This window comes from Zophobas morio, unplaced genomic scaffold (assembly GCF_036711695.1).
Source record: "Zophobas morio isolate AGI-343-1 ecotype UQ-CSIRO unplaced genomic scaffold, CSIRO_AGI_Zmor_V1 ptg000008l, whole genome shotgun sequence".
Classification (NCBI taxonomy): domain Eukaryota; kingdom Metazoa; phylum Arthropoda; class Insecta; order Coleoptera; family Tenebrionidae; genus Zophobas; species Zophobas morio.
The window spans coordinates 6,522,852-6,544,704 of NW_026972113.1; the positions used below are offsets into that span (position 1 = coordinate 6,522,852).

The 21,853-nt window shown below is 31.7% G+C and overlaps 1 protein-coding gene across 5 annotated transcripts in view; it reads right to left on the reverse strand.

Moving 5' to 3' along the window:
• The window catches only part of LOC135125173 (probable phospholipid-transporting ATPase IM), a 90,008-nt gene that overhangs the window by 15,317 nt on the left and 52,838 nt on the right, over positions 1 to 21,853 (reverse strand). For all 5 annotated transcript variants that reach the window (XM_064050554.1, XM_064050555.1, XM_064050553.1 and 2 more), the window contains 5 exons: positions 15,315 to 15,373; positions 15,046 to 15,258; positions 14,781 to 14,986; positions 6,006 to 6,336; positions 4,958 to 5,884 (listed from right to left, as the gene is read on the reverse strand). In XM_064050554.1, coding sequence (XP_063906624.1) covers positions 4,958 to 5,884; positions 6,006 to 6,336; positions 14,781 to 14,986; positions 15,046 to 15,258; positions 15,315 to 15,373 — 1,736 coding nt within the window. The remainder of the gene's footprint in view (positions 1 to 4,957; positions 5,885 to 6,005; positions 6,337 to 14,780; positions 14,987 to 15,045; positions 15,259 to 15,314; positions 15,374 to 21,853) is intronic.

Consider the following 21,853-nt stretch of genomic DNA (forward strand, 5'->3'; position numbering starts at 1 on the left):
CCCACCCACCCTCTCTTTTCTAAGAGGGTATGTCACCTGTCAAAGTCAGTTTTATCTTAGCGAGTACTGATTAATTTTTCAACAAAAAATGATCAAAATATTACGAGTTTACTTATATGCAGAAATTTTGAACATTTTCAACATTCTGAGTGCTAGAATTGTACTTTTATTGACTTAAAAGTGGTGTGATGACTTTGTGTGACTTTCTTTGGTTGAATTTTGCAATTATTAAAAATGTTATCACTAAATATGCACATTTCTTGGAGGAGTTGGACACCCACAACATGAAATTATTTCTCACGTTTTTTTTTTTGACGAGTTAAGACCAATTTGACCCCAAAAGAATTTAAGAGAGAGTGGGTGGGCGGGGCTAGTGGCTGTCAAGATAAGACTGATTTTGGTAAATGACATACCCTCTAAAAAAGAGAGGGTGGGTGGGCGGGGCTAGTAGCTGCCAAGATAGGACTGATTTAGACTAATGAGAGATCCTCTAAGAAAAGAGAGGGTGGGTGGGCGGGGCTAGTACCTGCTAAGATAAGACTGAGTTTAGCAGTTACTAGCGCCGCCCACAAGCGCTCTATTTTCTTAGAGGGTATGTCATTTGCCAAAATCAGGTGCGTGCAGTGTTGCCAATTTTACTTTGATAAAATTATGTTTTTTCCTAATCTACATCATAAAGATTTTTTTTATTTTTTTTGGACGCCCGTACATAACGTACCGAAGAGTTAATCCGCCATTTTCCAAACACTAGGTATTTTGTTTGTGTGAAAAAATTGACATATACCTACTATGCTTTAATCTTGTGTCAGTGGTATTTCCTAGAAGAACTGGACAACTACGACATTCTGAGTGGTGGAATTTTACTATTATTAACTTAACAGTGGCGTGATGACTCTGTGTGACTTTATTATTAAAAATGTGATCACTACATGTGATTATTTCTTGGAGGAGTTGGACACCTACAACATGGAACCACTTATTTTTTTTTTTTTTGACGAACCAAGACTCTTACATTTTGTTTGCGTGAAAAAATTTACACATATTATGCTTAAATCTTGTGTCAGTGGTATTTCCTGGAGGAATTGGACAACTGTGACATTCTGAGTGGTGGAATTTTATTCGTATTATTTTAATAAGTGATGACTGTGTGATTTTTCTTGGAGAAATTTGGCACATATTAAATGCGTGATTACTCTACGTGGATATTTCTTGGAGGAATTGGATATGTTACAGCTAATATCCGAAATCCGTTATTATGCATAATAACTAGATATTTTAGGAATTATGCGTAATAACTAAACTTGTCAGTTATTATGCATAATAACCGGAAAGATTAGGAATTATGCGTAATAACTGAAATTTTCAATTATTATGCATAATAACGCAAACGTTTAGGCAATACTGATAATAACTAATAGAGGAACAGGAATTATGCATAATATTTTCAAAAAAGCTACCCACCCTGCCTCGCTTTCCCCTACATATCACATGTACAGTTGATTTAAAAAAAAAATTGGTCTAAAGAGTTTAGACAGTACTTCCCTCGCTGTCGGAAACGTGACGACTGCATGCCTATTATGTTTTTTTCGTATTACATTTTGGTAGCGGGACATTTTAAAATAAAAATTGAGTAAGTATTATTTTTTTCAATTTTATCATTATTTGCCATTGACATCTTTGTCATTTTTTTTGTGATTCCTATGATTGCTTATTAAAAAACGAAGTCGTCTCTGGGGTGTATAATATGTCGCCTATACAAAAATTGTCAGGCGTGAACAGATAAAAGGAACATCCTGTATAGTACTTGTAATTTAAGACAAATAACCATAACACTTATCAACCTGTAGACGTGACGGTGAAACATAAACTAAACTAAAACATGTTTTCCACGAATTGGAATAACCGGATAACAATGCCGAGGGACCAGACTTTTTTATTGCTCTGATTTCCGTTTATTGAATAAAACACTACATTTTATTCGGTTTTTGGATGCTGTAATTCACATTTGGTTAATTATAACTTGTCTAGATCTAGGGGAGCATCCCCTAACCTCCCCCTAGCTACGGCCTTGTCTAAGGGTTATGAAATGTCGAGAAAATTTGAAAGTAACAAATTGCCCAATGGACTCCATTACTGAACGTCCTTAGGTTATCCTTGATAAGAAAAACAACTTGAAAGTGTTTATGTTTATGCATCGAAAAAATGTCACGTAGAAATTAGTTTGATTTGAATGAGTTCGTCCCCTCAAAACAGAGGATGGAAACAATTATCTAGTAAGCTACAATCGACATAATTTTGGGTAGAATTTATTCGGCAAAATTTTGAGATAACGTCATCAATTTTGTGGGGGAATTAAACAGATTTATTTTGATTAATAATAATTTGCCAAGTATGTAGTATTTCAAAGTATTCAGTTTTGTAATTCTTGATTTAATCCATAAAATTAATTGATTGAGACACCCCGTATAAGCAAATCTAAAAAATATTAATGCAGTGATAAATCACAAGTATAGAGTCATCATTCGTTACACATTTAGGATAGGATTTGTTCGGTTAAATTTTAAGGTGACGTCATCAACTTTAGAAAGCAAATATATTTTGATTAAAAATCTTACCATACTTATGATAAATTTAAAACATCTCCAAAATTTCAAAATAATCGGTTTAATTAATAAAATAAATTCACCCACTCATTAATTTTTTAGATTCACCTTGTATATGCAAATCCAAAAAATATGAATGGAATGATAAATCACAAATACAGTTTCATCATATTTTGCACATTTGAAATAGGATTTATTCAGCAAAATTTACAATGCCTATGATAACTTTAAAATATCTTCAAGATTTTAAGGTATTCTGTTTTGTAGTTCCTGATTAAATCAATAAAATAAATTCACGCATTCATTAATTTTTTGAGTCACCCTGTATATGCAAATCAAAAAAATATGAATGGAATGATAAACCACAAGTACAGACTCTTCATAGTTTGTACATTTTAGATAGGATTTATTTGGCAAACTTTTGAGCTGACGTCATCAATTTTTTGGAGGGGACAAGTAAATATATTTTGACTAAAAATTTACCATGCTTATCATAACTGTAAACCATCTGCAAGATTTCAAAGCATTCGGTTTTGCAGATGTAAAATTTAATTGCAAAATGTTGCTTTATATTTTTGATTTTTTTTCCAAAAATCTGGACGTTTCGGGTAAAAACTCAATTCGGAGTCGTAAACTACATGTGTAGGACTATGTTATTTTATATAATTTAAAACCCATTTACTGAAAGTTTCAGTTATTACGCATAATTCCTAATCTTTCCGGTTATTATGCATAATAACTGACAAGTTTAGTTATTATGCATAATTCCTAAAGTGTCTAGTTATTATGCATAATAACGTATTTCGGATATTAGCTGTAACAGATACATACAATATGAAAACACCTCTCACGGACATTTTTTCCACGAATTAATAAGACACAGTATTTTTTTTTAATCGCGAGACTCGAGTACCCATGGTGTATTATTTTGGGAGCCCATGGAATTTCTTTTGCAAAGTATTTAAAACAATTTTGGGGACATTGGTGTTCTGAATTTGGAAAAGTACTGATATGACCTATTTTTGAGTTAATTTTGGGACTCCGTTTGTTTTTTGGAAAATGTAAATCAATTTTGTGTTTCTTTTAAAAGTGCTTTGGAGTGTCTTTTCTTATAATAATTTAATTAAATATCTTAGAGAATGTCATTTGTTAAAATCAGTCTTATTTTAACAGGTACTAGCCCCACCCACCCACCCTCGCTTTTCTTAGAGGGTATCTCATTTCTCAAAATCAGTTTCATCTTAGCAGTACTAGCCCCGCCCACCCCCCCTCTCGTTTCTTAAAGTGTGTCTCATCTGCCAAAGTAACTCTTATCGTAGCAGGAACTAGCCCCACCCACCCGCCCTCCATTTTCTTCGAGGATATGTCATTTGCCAAAATCAGTTTTATCTTAGCGAGTATTGCAATTTTGCAGTTATTAAAAATGTTATCACTAAATGTGGACATTTCTTGGAGGAGTTGGACACCTACAACACGAAACTATTTCTCATGTTTTTTTTTTATTAGTGAAGACTCCTACATTTTTTTTGCGTGAAAAAATTTACCCATACTATACTTGAATCCTGTGTCAGTGAGATTTCCCGGAGGAATTGGATAACTATGACGTTGAGAGTGGTGGGTTTTATCCTTATAAATTTAAAAAGTGACCTGATGACTGATGTTTTCTGGAGGAATTTTATAATTAAATGCATGATTACTACATGTGGATTTTCCTGGAGGAATTGGATACCTACAACATGAAACCATTTCCTATGGAGATTTTTTTTGACGAATTAAGTTAAGACAGGACTGCATTTCCTGGAGGAATTGAACATTTCATTTCATTTGAAAAATCGTATACCTACTAAATGCGTGATCATTGGGTGTGGATATTTCCTGGAGGAATTGGTCAACTGCGACATTCTATCTGAGGGATGGCAGTGTGGTGGTTTTCTAGACGCATTGGACAAGTTTGAAATTCGATTTGTGTGAAAAAATTGACATCCACTGTATTTAAAACCCATGTGGCGACTGTATGTGGAATTTCTAGGATGAATTATATACATTTACCATAATAAAAAATGGAAATGAAGTTTCCTGGAGGAATTGGACACGTACGAGTAGAGGAACTGTGCACCTACTACACTGAAACTTCGTGCTATCGCTGCATTTAGATATTCCTTGGAGGAATCGGACACCTGCGAGACTCTTATTTGCTTGGAAAAACCGTACACCTACAAAATGTTACTCGCATATGGTGGTTTTTAAGGTTTCGGCAAAGGAAAACTACGCATTTTGGGTGGCCAAGCGGAATTTGATAACTTGGTGGCGCCCCAGGTACATCATTTTCGAACTGGTTTAATCCCAATACTTACGTTCAAATGTTCCTGCGTCCGATGCTTGATGTCCTCGCTGCCGCTCTGCAGCCTCTCGTAGATGACGTTATCCGCCCCCTTGCAGTACAGCCTCAGCACCCCCTCCCTCCTCAAGATCACAGACATCCTTTTCCTCACATTATTAAAATCTAATATACACAACAACTCGTACACCTCCTTCTGTCCCATCACCTCGATCGTGATGCTGTTCGGCGAGCGCTCCTTGAACACGAACCCGAAATTCCTCGCCGCCGAGACCAGCGCCGCCTCGTCCGGCGACTGCGCCTGGTACTCCAGCTTGCCGTCCTTGTCCTCCGACATGACCGTGTGGCACAGCGCCAACAATCGAAAAAAATTGAAAGTGTCCGCGTCCCGCCGCTGCACCGCCTCCAGCAGGTTCTTGTCGAAGAATCGGAACTCCGGCTCGTAGTTCGGGTTGAACGAGAAGTCCAGCGACTCGGTCTCTTCCGTCACCTCGATCACCTCGCCGGTGCGCGCGTCGATCACGTCGCCGTACGAGTTGCCCATTATCGAGCACTTGTTGAAGGTCATGATGTTCTGGGTGAGGGTTCCGGTCTTGTCGGAGAAGATGTACTCGATCTGGCCGAGCTCCTCGTTGAGGGTGGTGGTGCGCGCCGCCGCGTGGGTCGTGTCGTAGTACATCTGCTCGTCCCAGTTGATCAAGAAGCTCTGGACGAAGCGGATCACCTCGACGGAGACGTACAGCGAGATCGGTACCACGGTGTTGAGGACGATGGCGTACGAGAAAAACACCAAGAGTGCTATGATGGTGGCGCCACCTAACGGCTCCGAAGGCACTAGCGTGTCCCACGGGAGGAAGTCTTTAAAGTATTGTCCGACCAAGGACTCCCATATACCACATGCCACCATGCAGAAAAGGCACATGGACAATAAAAAAAATACTATCTGCAAGGAGAGCACAGTCAGTGGGTGTTAGAGTGTTAAACATAAATGCTGGTTCTTTTATACAGCAAGGGACCAGCATCTGCGTTAAACACTATATATACATCTATATATGTTTCTTTACCCCTATAATTAAGAAGTTAAGAAGTCTATCTATACTAGTGCGTTTGAACTTGCTCTTGCCACTGTTTTGCATCAGTTTCGTATCTTTGCCGGCGAATACAACCAGACCGTAACACCATTGGGTGTTTCGTAGAACGCAGCCTCTCAAGATAATTTTATCGTTGTCTAATGAGTAGCTCTTGTTCTTCCACGTGAGATTACCATCGAACTTGTTCAACAGGTTGTTGGGCGTTTCGCAGACGATTTCGCCGTCGAACTCGCCCAAGAGGACGTCGTCTTGGCCCATGACGGCCGTCTCCATCAGACATTGCCGGCATTTTAGATTTGTTTCACTGTAAAACACCAAATTTTGAGTCAAGTTTACGGAATCTCTCTATCTCTCTCTCTCTCACTCATTAACATGGTAGATAATGTAAATAGCTGTGGAATTAATCTGATACAATATTCATGGGATTAATTTCCATTGAACATAAATAAAAATAGTTTTGTGTGAACAATGGGTTTGCGTAATGGCGTGGTCAATAGAAACCATTACATTTCATAGTTTCTGAAAAAATTACCTTTATCATTTTTTTTTGAAGGTGATATTGTTTTAATAATTGACCTACATTTGATATCATATTTTTTCAAATAAATAACACTAGAATGTGTCTAAAACTGTGCTGATCTAGTCAAATTGATGGTCCTTGTAAGAACTAAGAAACTATAATTGTCGAAGGTAGGACCGTATTAAGTAACTACTTAAAATTTGGTTTGATTTTCTGGTAAATGTCACAGAATTTGCATCTAAATAATTAAGTAATAACTGGTAGCACGAATCAATAATAATATATTAACCCCTAATTTTGTATCAGATGCTTTGTTAATTTAAATCGTCAATATTTAAATTAAATTCGTCCCAGATTCGAATTGAATTATAATTTGATGAATGAACCGTTGTTGAGACGTGATATTTTTATACACTCAATCCTACAGTCATTTTTCTTTAATGATTTATTTATTTTGTCTTTTGTCATCTTTTGTACTATTTATAAAATATTCGTCGCGCACTCATTTTGTATACCAATAAAACTGTGAGCCCTGTTGACGTCATTTGGTCAACAATGTTTAGATAACCTCCCTGGTAAATACCCTCGTTAGTTTTTGACAAATGAGGCGTTTTTTTTTTTTAATAATTAATTGTTCATTTCCATTAGAGCAAATAATGAAAAACTGAAAATTAATAAACGAAAAGTCGAGAGATCGAGAACTCGAAAAGTACATGAATTGTAAAAAAATTAAAAAGTAAAATAAATGAAAAGTCGAGAAAGTGAAAAACAGAAACATTGAAAAATCGAGAATTCGAAAATTAAACATAACAAAAAAAAAAATAAAAATTAAATTCGAATATTGAAAAATTGAACATTATTAAACGAAAAGTTGAAATATCGAGAAATAGAAAATTTAAAAATCGAAAATTCGAAAATCGAAAATATAGAAAAATCTCCCGGAGAGTCAAAAAACCGAAAATTGAAAAATCGAGAAATCAGAAAGTAAAAAGATTAAAAATCCGAAAAATTGTAGAACGAAAAATTTAAAAAATCTAAAATCGAGAAATCGAAAAGTGAAAAGTTCGAAAATTCGAAAAAACGAAATTTAAAAAATTGGGAAACCGAAAATTCGAAAAATCCAAAAATTGAAGTACAAAAAAAATCGAAAAACCAAAAATTCCCAATTTGATATTTTGAAAAAACAAAACGTTGAAAATTCGAAAAATAGAAAAATTCAAAAGTCGAGAATTCGAAAAGTAAAACAATTGAAAATTCCAAAAATAAAAAATTGAAGTTTAAAATTCGAAGAATAGTAACATTGGAAAATCGAACAAACGAAACATCGAAGTATTGAAAAATAAATGAATTGGAAAAAAATTTCGAAAAATAGGAAAGCCGAAGACGCTAAAATTTAAAAATCCAAGAAGCGAAAACTCGAAAATTCAAGATTTCAAAAATCTAAAAACCGAAAACTGGAGAAATCAAAAAATCGAAAAGTAAACAAGATGGGAAAAAAATAGAAAATTCGAAAAATGAAAATATAGAAAGATCAAAAATTTGAAAAACCGAAAAAGCGGAAAGTTCAGAGATCGAGAAATTGAAAATTTAAAAATCGATAAACCGAATAATAAAGTTCGACGAATGAAAAATCTAAAATTCGAAAAATGGAAAACACGAAAAATTAAGAAATCGAGGAATCAAAAAGTAAACAAATTGAAAATTCCAATATCGCGAAATCAAAAACACAAAAAATTCTCAAATTTGAAATTTTGAAGAAACGAAAACTCAAATTGAAAATTTGAAAGTTCGAAAACCGACAAACTGAAAAATCAAGAAATCCAAAAGTAAAACAATCGAAAAATTGAATTAACAAATTGAAGATTTGAAAATCGAAAAACCGAAAATTCGAAAAATAAAAAAAAATTGAAAAAGTCTAAAAAGAATGGCAACATAGGAAAATCGAAGACCCGAAATATTGAAAAATCGAGCATTTCAAAAAATGAATTTAAAAAGAAATTCGAAATCGGAAAACCGAAAATTCGAAAATCAAGATTTCGAAACTCAAAATGAAAGGTCTAAATATTCAAGAATGGAAAAATTGAAAAATCGAGAAAGTGAAGAACAGAACCATTGAAAAGTGGAGAATTCGAAAAGTAAACAAAATGGAACAAAAAACAGAAAATTCGATGAATCAAATACTCGAAAATTCAAAAATCGAAAATTTAAAAATCGAAAAACCGAATAATGAAAACTTGAAGATTGAAAAATCGAGAAATCAAAACGTAAATAAATTGAAAATTCCAATTTCGCTAAATAGAAAAGCCAAAAAACCTGAAATTTGAAATTTTGAAAAAACGAAAACTCAAATTGAAAAATTCAAAGTTCTAAAACCGACAAACTGAAAAATCAAGAAATCGAAAAATCAAATTAAAAATTAGAAAATTCGAATATCGAAAAACGGAAAATTCGAAAAATAAAAAAATTTAAAAAGAACTGAAGAATGGAAACAGAGGAAAATAGAAGAATCGAAATATTGAAGTACATATGCATTGAATATAAATGAATTGAAAAAAACTTTCGAAAAATCGAAAATCTAAAAAAAAGTTTAAAAGTCTAACAACTGAAGAATGGAAACAGAGGAAAATAGAAGAATCGAAATATTGAAGTCCATATGTATTAAAATCTTGAAAAATCTAGAATGCGAAAAGTAAATGAATTGAAAAAAACTTTTGAAAAATTAAAAATCTAAAAACCGAAAGCCGAGATGTAACCAACAAAATGAAAAATCGAAATCTTGAGAAATTAAAAGATCGAAAAGCAAACAAAATGGAAAAAACAGAAAATTCGATGAATTAAACTTGAAAAACCAAAATTTAGAAAAAATGGAAAACGGAAATTTTCAAAAATTTAAAAATCGACAAATCCAAGAATGAAGATATAGAAAAATGGATAATTTAAAAATCGAGAAATCGAAATTTAAAAAAGTTGAAAATTCAAATATAGAAAAAAGAAAAGTCGAAATATGAGAAATCGAAAATTTTACTGAAAAGAGAGCACCAAAAATTTGAAAAATGGAAAACACGAAAGGTTTAAAAATCGGGAAATCAAAAAGTAAACAAATTAAATTCTAATATCGAAAATTCGAAAAATAGAAAAATTTAAAAGTCCAAAATTCAACCATCGACGAACTGAAAAATTGGGAAATTGAAAAGTAAAACAATTGAAAAATTGAAAAACTGAAGAATAGAAAAATTGAAAAATAAAAAATTAAAGTTTAAAAACTGAAGAATGGAAACATTGGAAAATCGAAGAATACAAATAAGGAAGCATTGATAAATTGAAAAATCGAAAATCTAAAAACCGAAAACTCGAGAAATCAAAAAATCGAGAAGTAAAAACAAAATGAAAAGTCTAAATACTCAAGAAAGGAAAAATTGAAAAATCTAAAATTCGAAAAACCGAAAAATCGAAAAGTAAAATAACTGGAAAGTCGAGAATTCGAAAAGCAAACAACATGGAAAAAATAGAGAATTCGATGGATCAAATACTCAAAAAACTGAAATTTCGAAAAATTGGAAAACGGAAAATTCCAAAAATTTAAAAATCCAAAATCCAAGAATAAAATACATATAGAAAAATCGAAAATTTGAAAAACCGAAAATTCGATAATCTAAAAATCGAAAAACAAAAATTTTAAATATCGAGAAATCGAAAATTGTCAAATCGGGAGGTCGAAAAATTTAAAAATCGAGAAATCTAAATTTAAAAAAGTTGAAAATTCAAATGTAGAAAAAAGAAAAGTCGAAATACGAGAAATCGAAAATTTTATCAAAAAAAAAAAAACAAAAATTTGAACACTGAAAATCTAAAATTTGAAAAATGGAAAACTCGAAAAGTTTAAAAATCGGAAAATCCAAAAGTAAACAAATTAAATTCTAATATCGAAAATTCGAAAAATAGAAAAATTTAAAAGTCCAAATCAATTGACGAACTGAAAAATCTGGAAATCGAAAAGTAAATCAATTGAAAAATCGAAAAACTGAAGAATAGAAAAATTGAAAAATCGAATAAAAAAACAACAGACAATTCGAATATCGAAAAACCGAAAATTCGAAAAATAAAAAATTAAAGTTTAAAAACTGAAGAATGGAAACACTGGAAAATCGAAGAATACAAATAAGGAAACATTGATAAATTGAAAAATCGAAAATCTAAAAACCGAAAACTCGAGAATTCGAAAAGTAAACAACATGGAAAAATAGAGAATTCGATGGATCAAAAAAAATAGAAGAATCGAAATATTGAAGTACATATGTATCGAAATCTTGAAAAATCGAGAATTCGAAAAGTAAATGAATTGAAAAATCGAAAATCTAAAAAACGAAAAGTCGAGAAGTAACCAACAAAATGAAAAGTCCAAATACTCAGAAATGGAAAAATTGAAAAATGGAAAATCCGAAAAATTGAAAAATCGAAAACTTGAGAAATCAAAAGATCGAAAAGTAAACAAAATGGAAAAAAAAGAAAATTATATGAATTAAAATACTTGAAAAACCGAAATTTTCAAAAATTTAAAAATCGACAAATCCAAGAATGAAAATATAGAAAAAAGAAAAGTCGAAATATGAGAAATCGAAAATTTTACTGAAAAGAGAACACCAAAAATTAGAACACTGAAAAATCAAAAATTTGAAAAATGGAAAACACGAAAAGTTTAAAAATCGGGAAATCAAAAAGTAAACAAGTTAAATTCTAATATCGAAAATTCGAAAAATTTAAAAGTCCAAAATTCGACAATCGACGAACTGAAAAATCGGGAAATCGAAAAGTAAAACAATTGAAAAATCGAAAAACTGAAGAATAGAAAATTTGAAAAATCGAATAAAAGAAAAACAGAATTCGAATATCGAAAAACCGAAAATTCGAAAAATAAAAAATTAAAGTTTAAAAACTGAAGAATGGAAACACTGGAAAATCGAAGAATAGAAATAAGGAAGCATTGATAAATTGAAAAATCGAAAATCTAAAAACCGAAAACTCGAGAAAATAAAAAATCGAGAAGTAAAAACAAAATGAAAAGCCTAAATACTCAAGAAAGGAAAAATCGAAAAATCTAAAATTCGAAAAACCGAAAAGTAAAATAACTGAAAAGTCGAGAATTCGAAAAGTAAACAACATGGAAAAAATAGAGAATTCGATGGATCAAATACTCAAAAAACTGAAATTTCGAAAAATTGGAAAACGGAAAATTCCAAAAATTTAAAAATCCAAAATCCAAGAATAAAATACATATAGAAAAATCGAAAAACAAAAATTTTAAATATCGAGGAATCGAAAATTGTCAAATCGGGAGGTCGAAAAATTTAAAAATCGAAATTTAAATAAGTTGAAAATTCAAATATATTGAAATCTTGAAAAATCGACAATTCGAAAAGTAAATGAATTGAAAAAATCGAAAATTTTAAAATCTAAAAACCGAAAACTCGAGACATCAAAAAGTCGAGAAGTAAACAACAAAATGAAAGGTCTCGAGAATGGAAAAATTGAAAATTCTAGAAATTGAAAAATCGAAAACTTGAGAAATCGAAAAACCGAAATTTCGAAAAATAGGAAAAACTGAAATTTCCAAAAATTTAAAAATCGAGAAATCGAAGTTTAAAAAAGTTGAAAATTCAAAAATTGAAAAAAGAAAATTGGAAGAATAGAAAAAACGAAAATACGAAAATCGAGAAATCAAAAAGTAAACAAATTAAATTCTAATATCGAAAATTCGAAAAATAGAAAAAGTCGAAAATTCGACAATCGACAAACTGAAGAATAGAAAAATAGAAAAATCGAATAAAGAAAAAAATAGAAAATTAGAATATCGAACCGAAAATTCGAAAAATAAAAAATTGAAGTTTAAAAACACTGGAAAATCGGAGACTCGAAATATCGAAGTACATATTTATTGAAATCTTGAAAAATCGACAATTCGAAAAGTAAATGAATTGAAAAAATCACAAAATTTTAAAATGTAAAAACCGAAAACTCGAGACATCAAAAAGTCGAGAAGTAAACAACAAAATGAAAGGTCTCGAGAATGGAAAAATTGAAAATTCGAAAAATAGGAAAAACTGAAATTTCCAAAAATTTTAAAATCGAGAAATCGAAATTTAAAAAAGTTGAAAATTCAAATATTGAAAAAAGAAAATTGGAAGAATAGAAAAAACGAAAATACGAAAATCGAGAAATCAAAAAGTAAACAAATTAAATTCTAATATCGAAAAATAGAAAAAGTCGAAAATTCGACAATCGACAAACTGAAGAATAGAAAAAAAGAAAAATCGAATAAAGAAAAATTTAGAAAATTAGAATATCGAACCGAAAATTCGAAAAATAGAAATTTGAAGTTTAAAAACACTGGAAAATCGAAGAATCGAGATAAGGAAGCATTGAAAAGCTGAAAAATCGAAAATCTAAAAACCGAAAATTGAAAAATCGAAAACTCGAGGAATCAAAAAATTGAAAAGTTAAGAATTCGAAAAGTAAACAACATGGAAAAAATTGAGAATTCAATGGATCAAATACTCAAAAAACTGGAATTTTGATAAATTGGAAAACGGAAAATTCCAAAAATTTAAAAATCGAAAAATCCAAGAATAAAATATATACAGAAAAATTTCGAATAATTGGAAAACGGAAAAATTTAAAAATCGGCAAAAAGAATGAAAATATAGAAAAATCGAAAATTCGAAAAATTGGAAAACCGAAAATTCGAAAATTTTAAAATCGAGAAATCGAAAAGTCGAAATATCGGGAAATCGTAAATGAAAAACTGAAAAATGAAAACCAAAAATTCGAAAAACTGAAAAATCTAAAATGCGAAAAATGGAAAACACGAAAAGTTTAAAAATCAAGAAATCAAAAAGTAAACCAATTGAAAATTCCAATGTCGAAAAATCCAAAAACTGAAAATTTGAAAATCTAAAAATCGAAAACAGAGTTTCTGAAAATTCAAAAATCGAAATATAGAGGAAATTGTAAAAAATGTAAAATTCGAAAGTCGAAAAATCGAAATCGAGACCTCGAAAAATCGAAAAACAGAAAAATGGAAATTCGAAAAACCGACGAATCAAAAAATATTCGAAAAATTTACAATCGAAAAACTGAAATTTTGAAATATCGAAAAACCAAAAATTCGAGCATCGAAAAACGGACAAATCGAAATAAAATTATCGAAAAATCTAAAAATCCTTCCTATAACCTTGAAAGTTTTGCATGATTCCAGAGCATTCGAGTTTGCAATTTGAAAGTTAAATTGTAAAATGTCATCCAATTTGGATTTCCCCCCCCCCCCTAAAGTTTATACAGGGTGTTATTGAAAGGTACGTACAACAAAATGGACAGTTCTTCGCGAAGTCTAGGAAGTCGGAAAAACTTATTTTGTGTTATCAAAATTATAAGGGGAAAATTAACCCTTATTCAACCTTTTTAGACGCTACTGAAGGATAAATAGGTAAAATTAATTTATTTTAGTATATCCTAGCAACAGTAACAATAAAACTTTTGTCAAGACTAAATGTTGCTATAGAAACGAAAGGTGATCTTTTTATCAGAGGCGTACAACGAATTTGGACATAAATTTTAATAATTTTTATCTCTAAAAGGAAAACACTTTTACCTGAACTTTTTTTAACATTTAGCACCCATACTTCGAGACCAATTACCGATTTTATTTTGTACGTACCTTTCAATAACACGCTGTATATCTAGGGTAAAAACGCAAAACGGGTTCATAAATCACAGATACTGGAGTGTCATTTTATGAAATTTAACGAACATTCTTCGGGAAAATTGTAAAATGATCAAATTTTTGCAGGGAGCATGAACGAAAAAATTTTGTAACGATTTTACCACAACCTTAAAAAGTTTGCACGTTTTGAAAAACAAATAGGAAATTAGAAACCTGAAAGAAAAAAATGGACAACCACCTAAAAATTAGAAAAACAGCTCGACTTTCAACTTTAACCCGCCTCTCGCAACATTTTAACCACGACCGTCCCATTTGACCCATAATTCCGCTCCTTGAAACCGCCGTCGACTATTACTAATGACTAGTTAGTGATTTGATTAAGCCGCTGGTACAATTCGAACGCAGACCAAGGCCGCTCACGTCATCCCATTCTTGCGTCATTAGGAGCAGCAGCGTGTCGTCGAATTAATCCAACAATCAATTCTCCCCATATTTCCCACCCATTCCTTACCCATCCAACTCCGACGTCTCGATGTAACACAACCCATTCGGTTCGCTGGTGGTCAATAGAAGAACATCTGCAGCGACAAACTGATTATTGTCCATCCGGATAACGTCGCCGACCTGGACGGCCGACCACCGTTCCTGCACGAGCTTACCCCTGCGTACCGCCTGCGACTTTCGATTGTTGACTTGAGAATCGGAGATGTGACGTTGCTGCAACGTAAAACCCCGACGTCCAGCCTCCCATCAATAAATAATTCTACCCGACTTACGATATCATCGTATGCATCTTTAATGGCAGTGAGTCCCAGCACTCCCATTAAGGGCAAAATTGTAGTGACAGGCGTCAAACTGCTGATCGCAGGTATCATCTGCAAAACGAGAAGGCACAAGAAGTAGAAGTTCGCCAGACGCTGGAACTGCTCGAATAAGTTCAAGGGCAGGAACGTCAATACCGAATACTTGGAGGTCTTGATGTAGTTGCTCTGGAACGGACGAAACGTGTCGATTAATTTGCAGGGTTTTGTAATCGACTACTTACTGCATATTTGAATTGCGCATTGAACTGTCTGTCGTTTGCACGGATTCTTCTTTGATTATCTGAAAAAAGGAGATGAAATTAGGTCGATCTTGTAATTTGATTGCAGTGTCGCCAACAGACCAAGACTCGTCTGGCGCTTTATGTGGGAGGTTTATCGAGTAATTAGTGGTCGTAAAGAGTCGAGTTACTCGTTCGAATAGGGTGGGCTGAACCATGAAAAAAACAAAACACGCACGAGGGCGTTTTTCTGATAATACGTACAAAGGACCGACACCAAAAGGTGATTTTAAACAATTAAACCTACATACTTTTTACAAGTACGCGATTCTGACCCTTAATTACTAATTTCATCAATAACTGAGCATTTTTTCATCGGACGAGGACTACCGGCTGCGTTTTCGGTCGCTATATACACCGTTCCTACGAAAACATTTTTTATTTATTTATTTTTTTAATGTAAACTGTAAATATTATGTACGGTGTGTACATTCGAAAAATTACGAAATGTATTTCCCAGAATTTTTTGGCAACTTTTCAAAAATCTCAGATTTTTTGCTGCTTTTCGAGATTTTGATATGTTTAAAGAATTTTATTTTCAAACCGAATTTTTCGAAAATCTTGGTTCGGAACCGCCAACTCCTTATGTGTTCGAATCAGCTCGTCAAAGTGTATTTTCTGGAATTTTTTGACCATTTTTTGAGCTCGTATATTTAAAGAATTGTATTTTCAAACCGAATTTTCCAAAAATCTTGGTCCGAAACCATCAACCGTTATGTGTTCGAATCAGCTCGTCGAAATGTATTTCTCAGAATTTTTTGAGAATTCTCAAACAACTTTTCGAAAAAATCTCAAACATTCAATGCTCTCGGGTATGATTTTTTTGACCGTTTGTCAAGTTTCGAGATATCTAGAAAATTTCATTTTCAAACCGAATTTTTCGAAAATCTTAGTCCGAAACAATCATCACGTTATATTTTTCGTCAAACAAGTCGAAATGTATTTCCTAGAATACTATGAGGATATTTCGACCGTTTTTGAGCTATTGAGATACATATTAAAAAAAAAATCCACTTTCAAATTCAATTTCTCGAAAATTTTGGTCCGGGCCATCAACACGCTGTTTTTCGAATCAGCTGATTGAAATGTATTTCCCAGAATTTTTGAGGATTTTTAGGCAATTTTTCAAAATCTCAAATTTTCAATTTTCAACCGCACATGAAATGTTTCAAGCTTCGAGATACCTAAAAAATTTCATTTTCAAACCGAATTTTGCGAAATCTTGGCCCGGAATTATCAGCACATTGTTTTCCAATCATCTCGTCAAAATGTATTTCCAAGAATTTTTTAAAGATTTTTGACCGTGTTTTGAGCTTTCGAAATATTTAAAAAAATTCATTTTCAAATTGAATTTTCGAAAATCTTGTTCCAGAACAGAACACGTTGTTTTTCGAATCGGCCCGTCGAAATGTATTTCCCAGATTTTTTTGTCAACTTTTCAAAAATCTCAGATTTTTTTGCTGCCTTTCGAGATTTTGATATGTTTAAAGAATTTTATTTTCAAACCGAATTTTTCGAAAATCTTGGTTCGGAGCCGCCAACTCCTTATGTGTTCGAATCAGCTCGTCAAAGTGTATTTTCTGGAATTTTTCGACCATTTTTTGAGCTTGTATATTTAAAGAATTGTATTTTCAAACCGAATTTTCCGAAAATCTTGGTCCGAAACCATCAACCGTTATGTGTTCGAATCAGCTCGTCGAAATGTATTTCTCAGAATTTTTTGAGAATTCTTAAGCAACTTTTCGAAAAAATCTCAAACATTCAATGCTCTCCGGTATGCTTTTTTTGACCGTTTGTCAAGTTTCGAGATATCTAGAAAATTTCATTTTCAAACCGAATTTTTCGAAAATATTAGTCCGAAACAATCAACACGTTATATTTTTCGTCAAACAAGTGGAAATGTATTTCCTAGAATACTATGAGGATATTTTGATCGTTTTTGAGCTTTTGAGATACATATTAAAAAAAATCCACTTTCAAGTTCAATTTCTCGAAAATTTTGGTCCGGGCCATCAACACGCTGTTTTTCGAATCAGCTGATTGAAATGTATTTCCCAGAATTTTTGAGGATTTTTAGGCAATTTTTCAAAATCTCGAATTTTCAATTTGATACCTAAAAAATTTCATTTTCAAACCGAATTTTGCAAAATCTTGGCCCGGAACTATCACATTGTTTTTCGAATTATCTCGTCAAAATGTATTTCCAAGAATTTTTTAAAGATTTTTGACCGTGTTTTGAGTTTTCGAAGTATTTAAAAAAATTCATTTTCAAATTGAATTTTCGAAAATCTTGCTATCAACACGTTGTCTTTCGAATCGGCCCGTCGAAATGTATTTCCCAGAATTTTTTGGCAACTTTTCAAACATCTCAGATTTTTTTGCTGCCTTTCGAGATTTTGATATGTTTAAAGAATTTTATTTTCAAACCGAATTCTTAGAAAATCTTGGTTCGGAACAGCCAACTCCTTATGTGTTCGAATCAGCTCGTCAAAGTGTATTTTCTGGAATTTTTTGAGCATTTTTTAAGCTCGTATATTTAAAGAATTGTATTTTCAAACCGAATTTTCCAAAAATCTTGGTCCGAAACCATCAACCGTTATGTGTTCGAATCATCTCGTCGAAATGTATTTCTCAAAATTTTTTGAGAGGCCTTAAGCAACTTTTCGAAAAAATCTCAAACATTCAATGCTCTCCGGTATGATTTTTTTGACCGTTTGTCAAGTTTCGAGATATCTAGAAAATTTCATTTTCAAACCGAATTTTTCGAAAATATTAGTCCGAAACAATCAACACGTTATATTTTTCGTCAAACAAGCGGAAATGTATTTCCTAGAATACTATGAGGATATTTTGACCGTTTTTGAGCTTTTGAGATACATATTAAAAAAAATCCACTTTCGAATTCAATTTCTCGAAAATTTTGGTCCGGGCCATCAACACGCTGTTTTTCGAATCAGCTGATTGAAATGTATTTCCCAGAATTTTTGAGGATTTTTAGGTAATTTTTCAAAATCTCGAATTTTCAATTTGATACCTAAAAAATTTCATTTTCAAACCGAATTTTGCAAAATCTTTGCCCGGAACTATCAGCACATTGTTTTTCGAATCATCTCGTCAAAATGTATTTCCAAGAATTTTTTAAAGATTTTTGACCGTGTTTTGAGTTTTCGAAGTATTTAAAAAAATTCATTTTCAAATAGAATTTTCGAAAATCTTGCTCCAGAACTATCAACACGTTGTCTTTCGAATTGGCCCGTCGAAATGTATTTCCCAGAATTTTTTGCCAACTTTTCAAAAATCTCAGATTTTTTTGCTGCTTTTCGAGATTTTGATATGTTTAAAGAATTTTATTTTCAAACCGAATTCTTAGAAAATCTTGGTTCGGAACAGCCAACTCCTTATGTGTTCGAATCAGCTCGTCAAAATGTATTTTCTGGAATTTTTTGACCATTTTTTGAGCTGGTATATTCAAAGAATTTTATTTTAAAACCGAATTTTCCAAAAATCTTGGTCCGAAACCATCAACCGTTATGTGTTCGAATCAGCTCGTCGAAATGTATTTTTCAGAATTTTTTGAGAATTCTTAAACAACTTTTCGAAAAAATCTCAAACATTCAATGCTCTCCGGTATGATTTTTTTGACCGTTTGTCAAGTTTCGAGATATCTAGAAAATTTCATTTTCAAACCGAATTTTTCGAAAATCTTAGTCCGAAACAATCAACACGTTATGTTTTTCGTCAAACAAGTCGAAATGTATTTCCTAGAATACTATGGGATATTTTGACCGTTTTTGAGCATTTGAGATACATTAAAAAAAAAAATCCACTTTCAAATTCAATTTCTCGAAAATTTTGGTCCGGGCCATCAACAAGCTGTTTTTCGAATCAGCTGATTGAAATGTATTTCCCAGAATTTTTGAGGATTTTTAGGCAATTTTTCAAAATCTCGAATTTTCAATTTGATACCTAAAAAATTTCATTTTCAAACCGAATTTTGCAAAATCTTTGCCCGGAACTATCAGCACATTGTTTTTCGAATCATCTCGTCAAAATGTATTTCCAAGAATTTTTTAAAGATTTTTGACCGTGTTTTGAGTTTTCGAAGTATTTAAAAAAATTCATTTTCAAATTGAATTTTCGAAAATCTTGCTTCAGAACTATCAACACGTTGTCTTTCGAATCGGCCCGTCGAAATGTATTTCCCAGAATTTTTTGGCAACTTTTCAAAAATCTCAGATTTTTTTGCTGCCTTTCGAGATTTTGATATGTTTAAAGAATTTTATTTTCAAACCGAATTTTTCGAAAATCTTAGCCCGAAATAATCAACACGTTATATTTTTCGTCAAACAAGTCGAAATGTATTTCCTAGAATACTATGAGGATATTTTGACCGTTTTTGAGCTTTTGAGATACATATTAAAAAAAAATCCACTTTCAAATTCAATTTCTCGAAAATTTTGGTCCGGGTCATCAACACGCTGTTTTTCGAATCAGCTGATTGAAATGTATTTCCCAGAATTTTTGGGGATTTTTAGGCAATTTTTCAAAATCTCGAATTTTCAATTTGATACCTAAAAAATTTCATTTTCAAACCGAATTTTGCAAAATCTTTGCCTGGAACTATCAGCACATTGTTTTTCGAATCATCTCGTCAAAATGTATTTCCAAGAATTTTTTAAAGATTTTTGACCGTGTTTTGAGTTTTCGAAGTATTAAAAAAAATTCATTTTCAAATTGAATTTTCGAAAATCTTGCTTCAGAACTATCAACACGTTGTCTTTCGAATCGGCCCGTCGAAATGTATTTCCCAGAATTTTTTGGCAACTTTTCAAAAATCTCAGATTTTTTTGCTGCTTTTCGAGATTTTGATATGTTTAAAGAATTTTATTTTCAAACCGAATTTTTCGAAAATCTTGGTTCGGAACCGCCAACTCCTTATGTGTTCGAATCAGCTCGTCAAAATGTATTTTCTGGAATTTTTTGACCATTTTTTGAGCTCGTATATTTAAAGAATTTTATTTTCAAACCGAATTTTTCAAAAATCTTGGTCCGAAACCATCAACCGTTATGTGTTCGAATCAGCTCGTCGAAATGTATTTTTCAGAATTTTTTGAGAAGTCTTAAACAACTTTTCGAAAAAATCTCAAACATTCAATGCTCTCCGGTATGATTTTTTTGACCGTTTGTCAAGTTTCGAGATATCTAGAAAATTTCATTTTCAAACCGAATTTTTCGAAAATCTTAGTCCGAAACAATCAACACGTTATGTTTGTCGTCAAACAAGTCGAAATGTATTTCCTAGAATACTATGAGGATATTTTGACCGTTTTTGAGCTTTTGAGATACATATTAAAAAAAAAAATCCACTTTCAAATTCAATTTCTCGAAAATTTTGGTCCGGGCCATCAACACGCTGTTTTTCGAAGCAGCTGATTGAAATGTATTTCCCAGAATTTTTTGAGATTTTTCAAGCAACTTTTCGAAAATCTCAAATAGTCGTTACTCTATAGTGTTGACCGTTTTTCAAATTTCGAGATATCAAACCCTATTTTGCGAAAATTTTAGTCCGAAACTATCAACATGTTATGTGTTCAAATCAGTCCTTCGAAATATATTTCCTAGAATTTTTTGAACGTTTTTTGGCTTTTGAAATATGCATTTAAAAAATTTCATTTTCAAACGATATTTTTCAAAAATTTTGGTCCAAAACAGTCATGTTCGGATCAGCTCGTTAATGTATTTCTAAGAATTTTTTGAAAAACGTTTTTAGTCAACTTTTCAAAATACTCACCCTCTACGATTTTTTTAACATTTTTCGAACACCCGTCGAAAAAACCTAAAGACATTTTCTTGTGAATTTCGACTTGTGGAAATTATTTTCGGTTTCATTTCTTCGAAAATTGCAGCAATATTTCCAGAATCGATGAAATGAAAAATGATAATAAATTTTTTGAGATATTCCAAAACATATTTTCACCAAATTTTTTCGAAAATGCTGGTTCAAGACCATCAACACGTTATGTTTTTCGAATCAGCTAGTCGAAATGTATTTCCCATATTTTTTTTTTATTTGTAGTCAGTTTTTCAAAACTCAAAATTTTTCGAACCCAGCATCATTTTTTTTGTTTTTCGAGCACTCTTCGAAAAAAATGACAAATTTATTTTCTAGTAAATTTCAACTTGTAGAAGTTACTTTTGGCTTCATTTCTTCGAAAATTCCAACAATATTTCCAGAATTGATAAAATGAAAAATGACAATTCTCTAGATATTAAAAAAAAATCATTTTTAAGTCGAATTTTTTGAAAATGTTTAATCAACTTTTTAAAAACCTCAATTTCGCTTTGTCTTTAAGTCTCCAAAAAGGCCGAAGATTAGTCAAAATTATCATATTGAAAAATTTTGCTTTTGAAAAAGTTGTCAAAAATTTTCGAAATTCTTAAAAAAATCATTTTCATCTTCCACAATGATTTTTAAAAAGAAA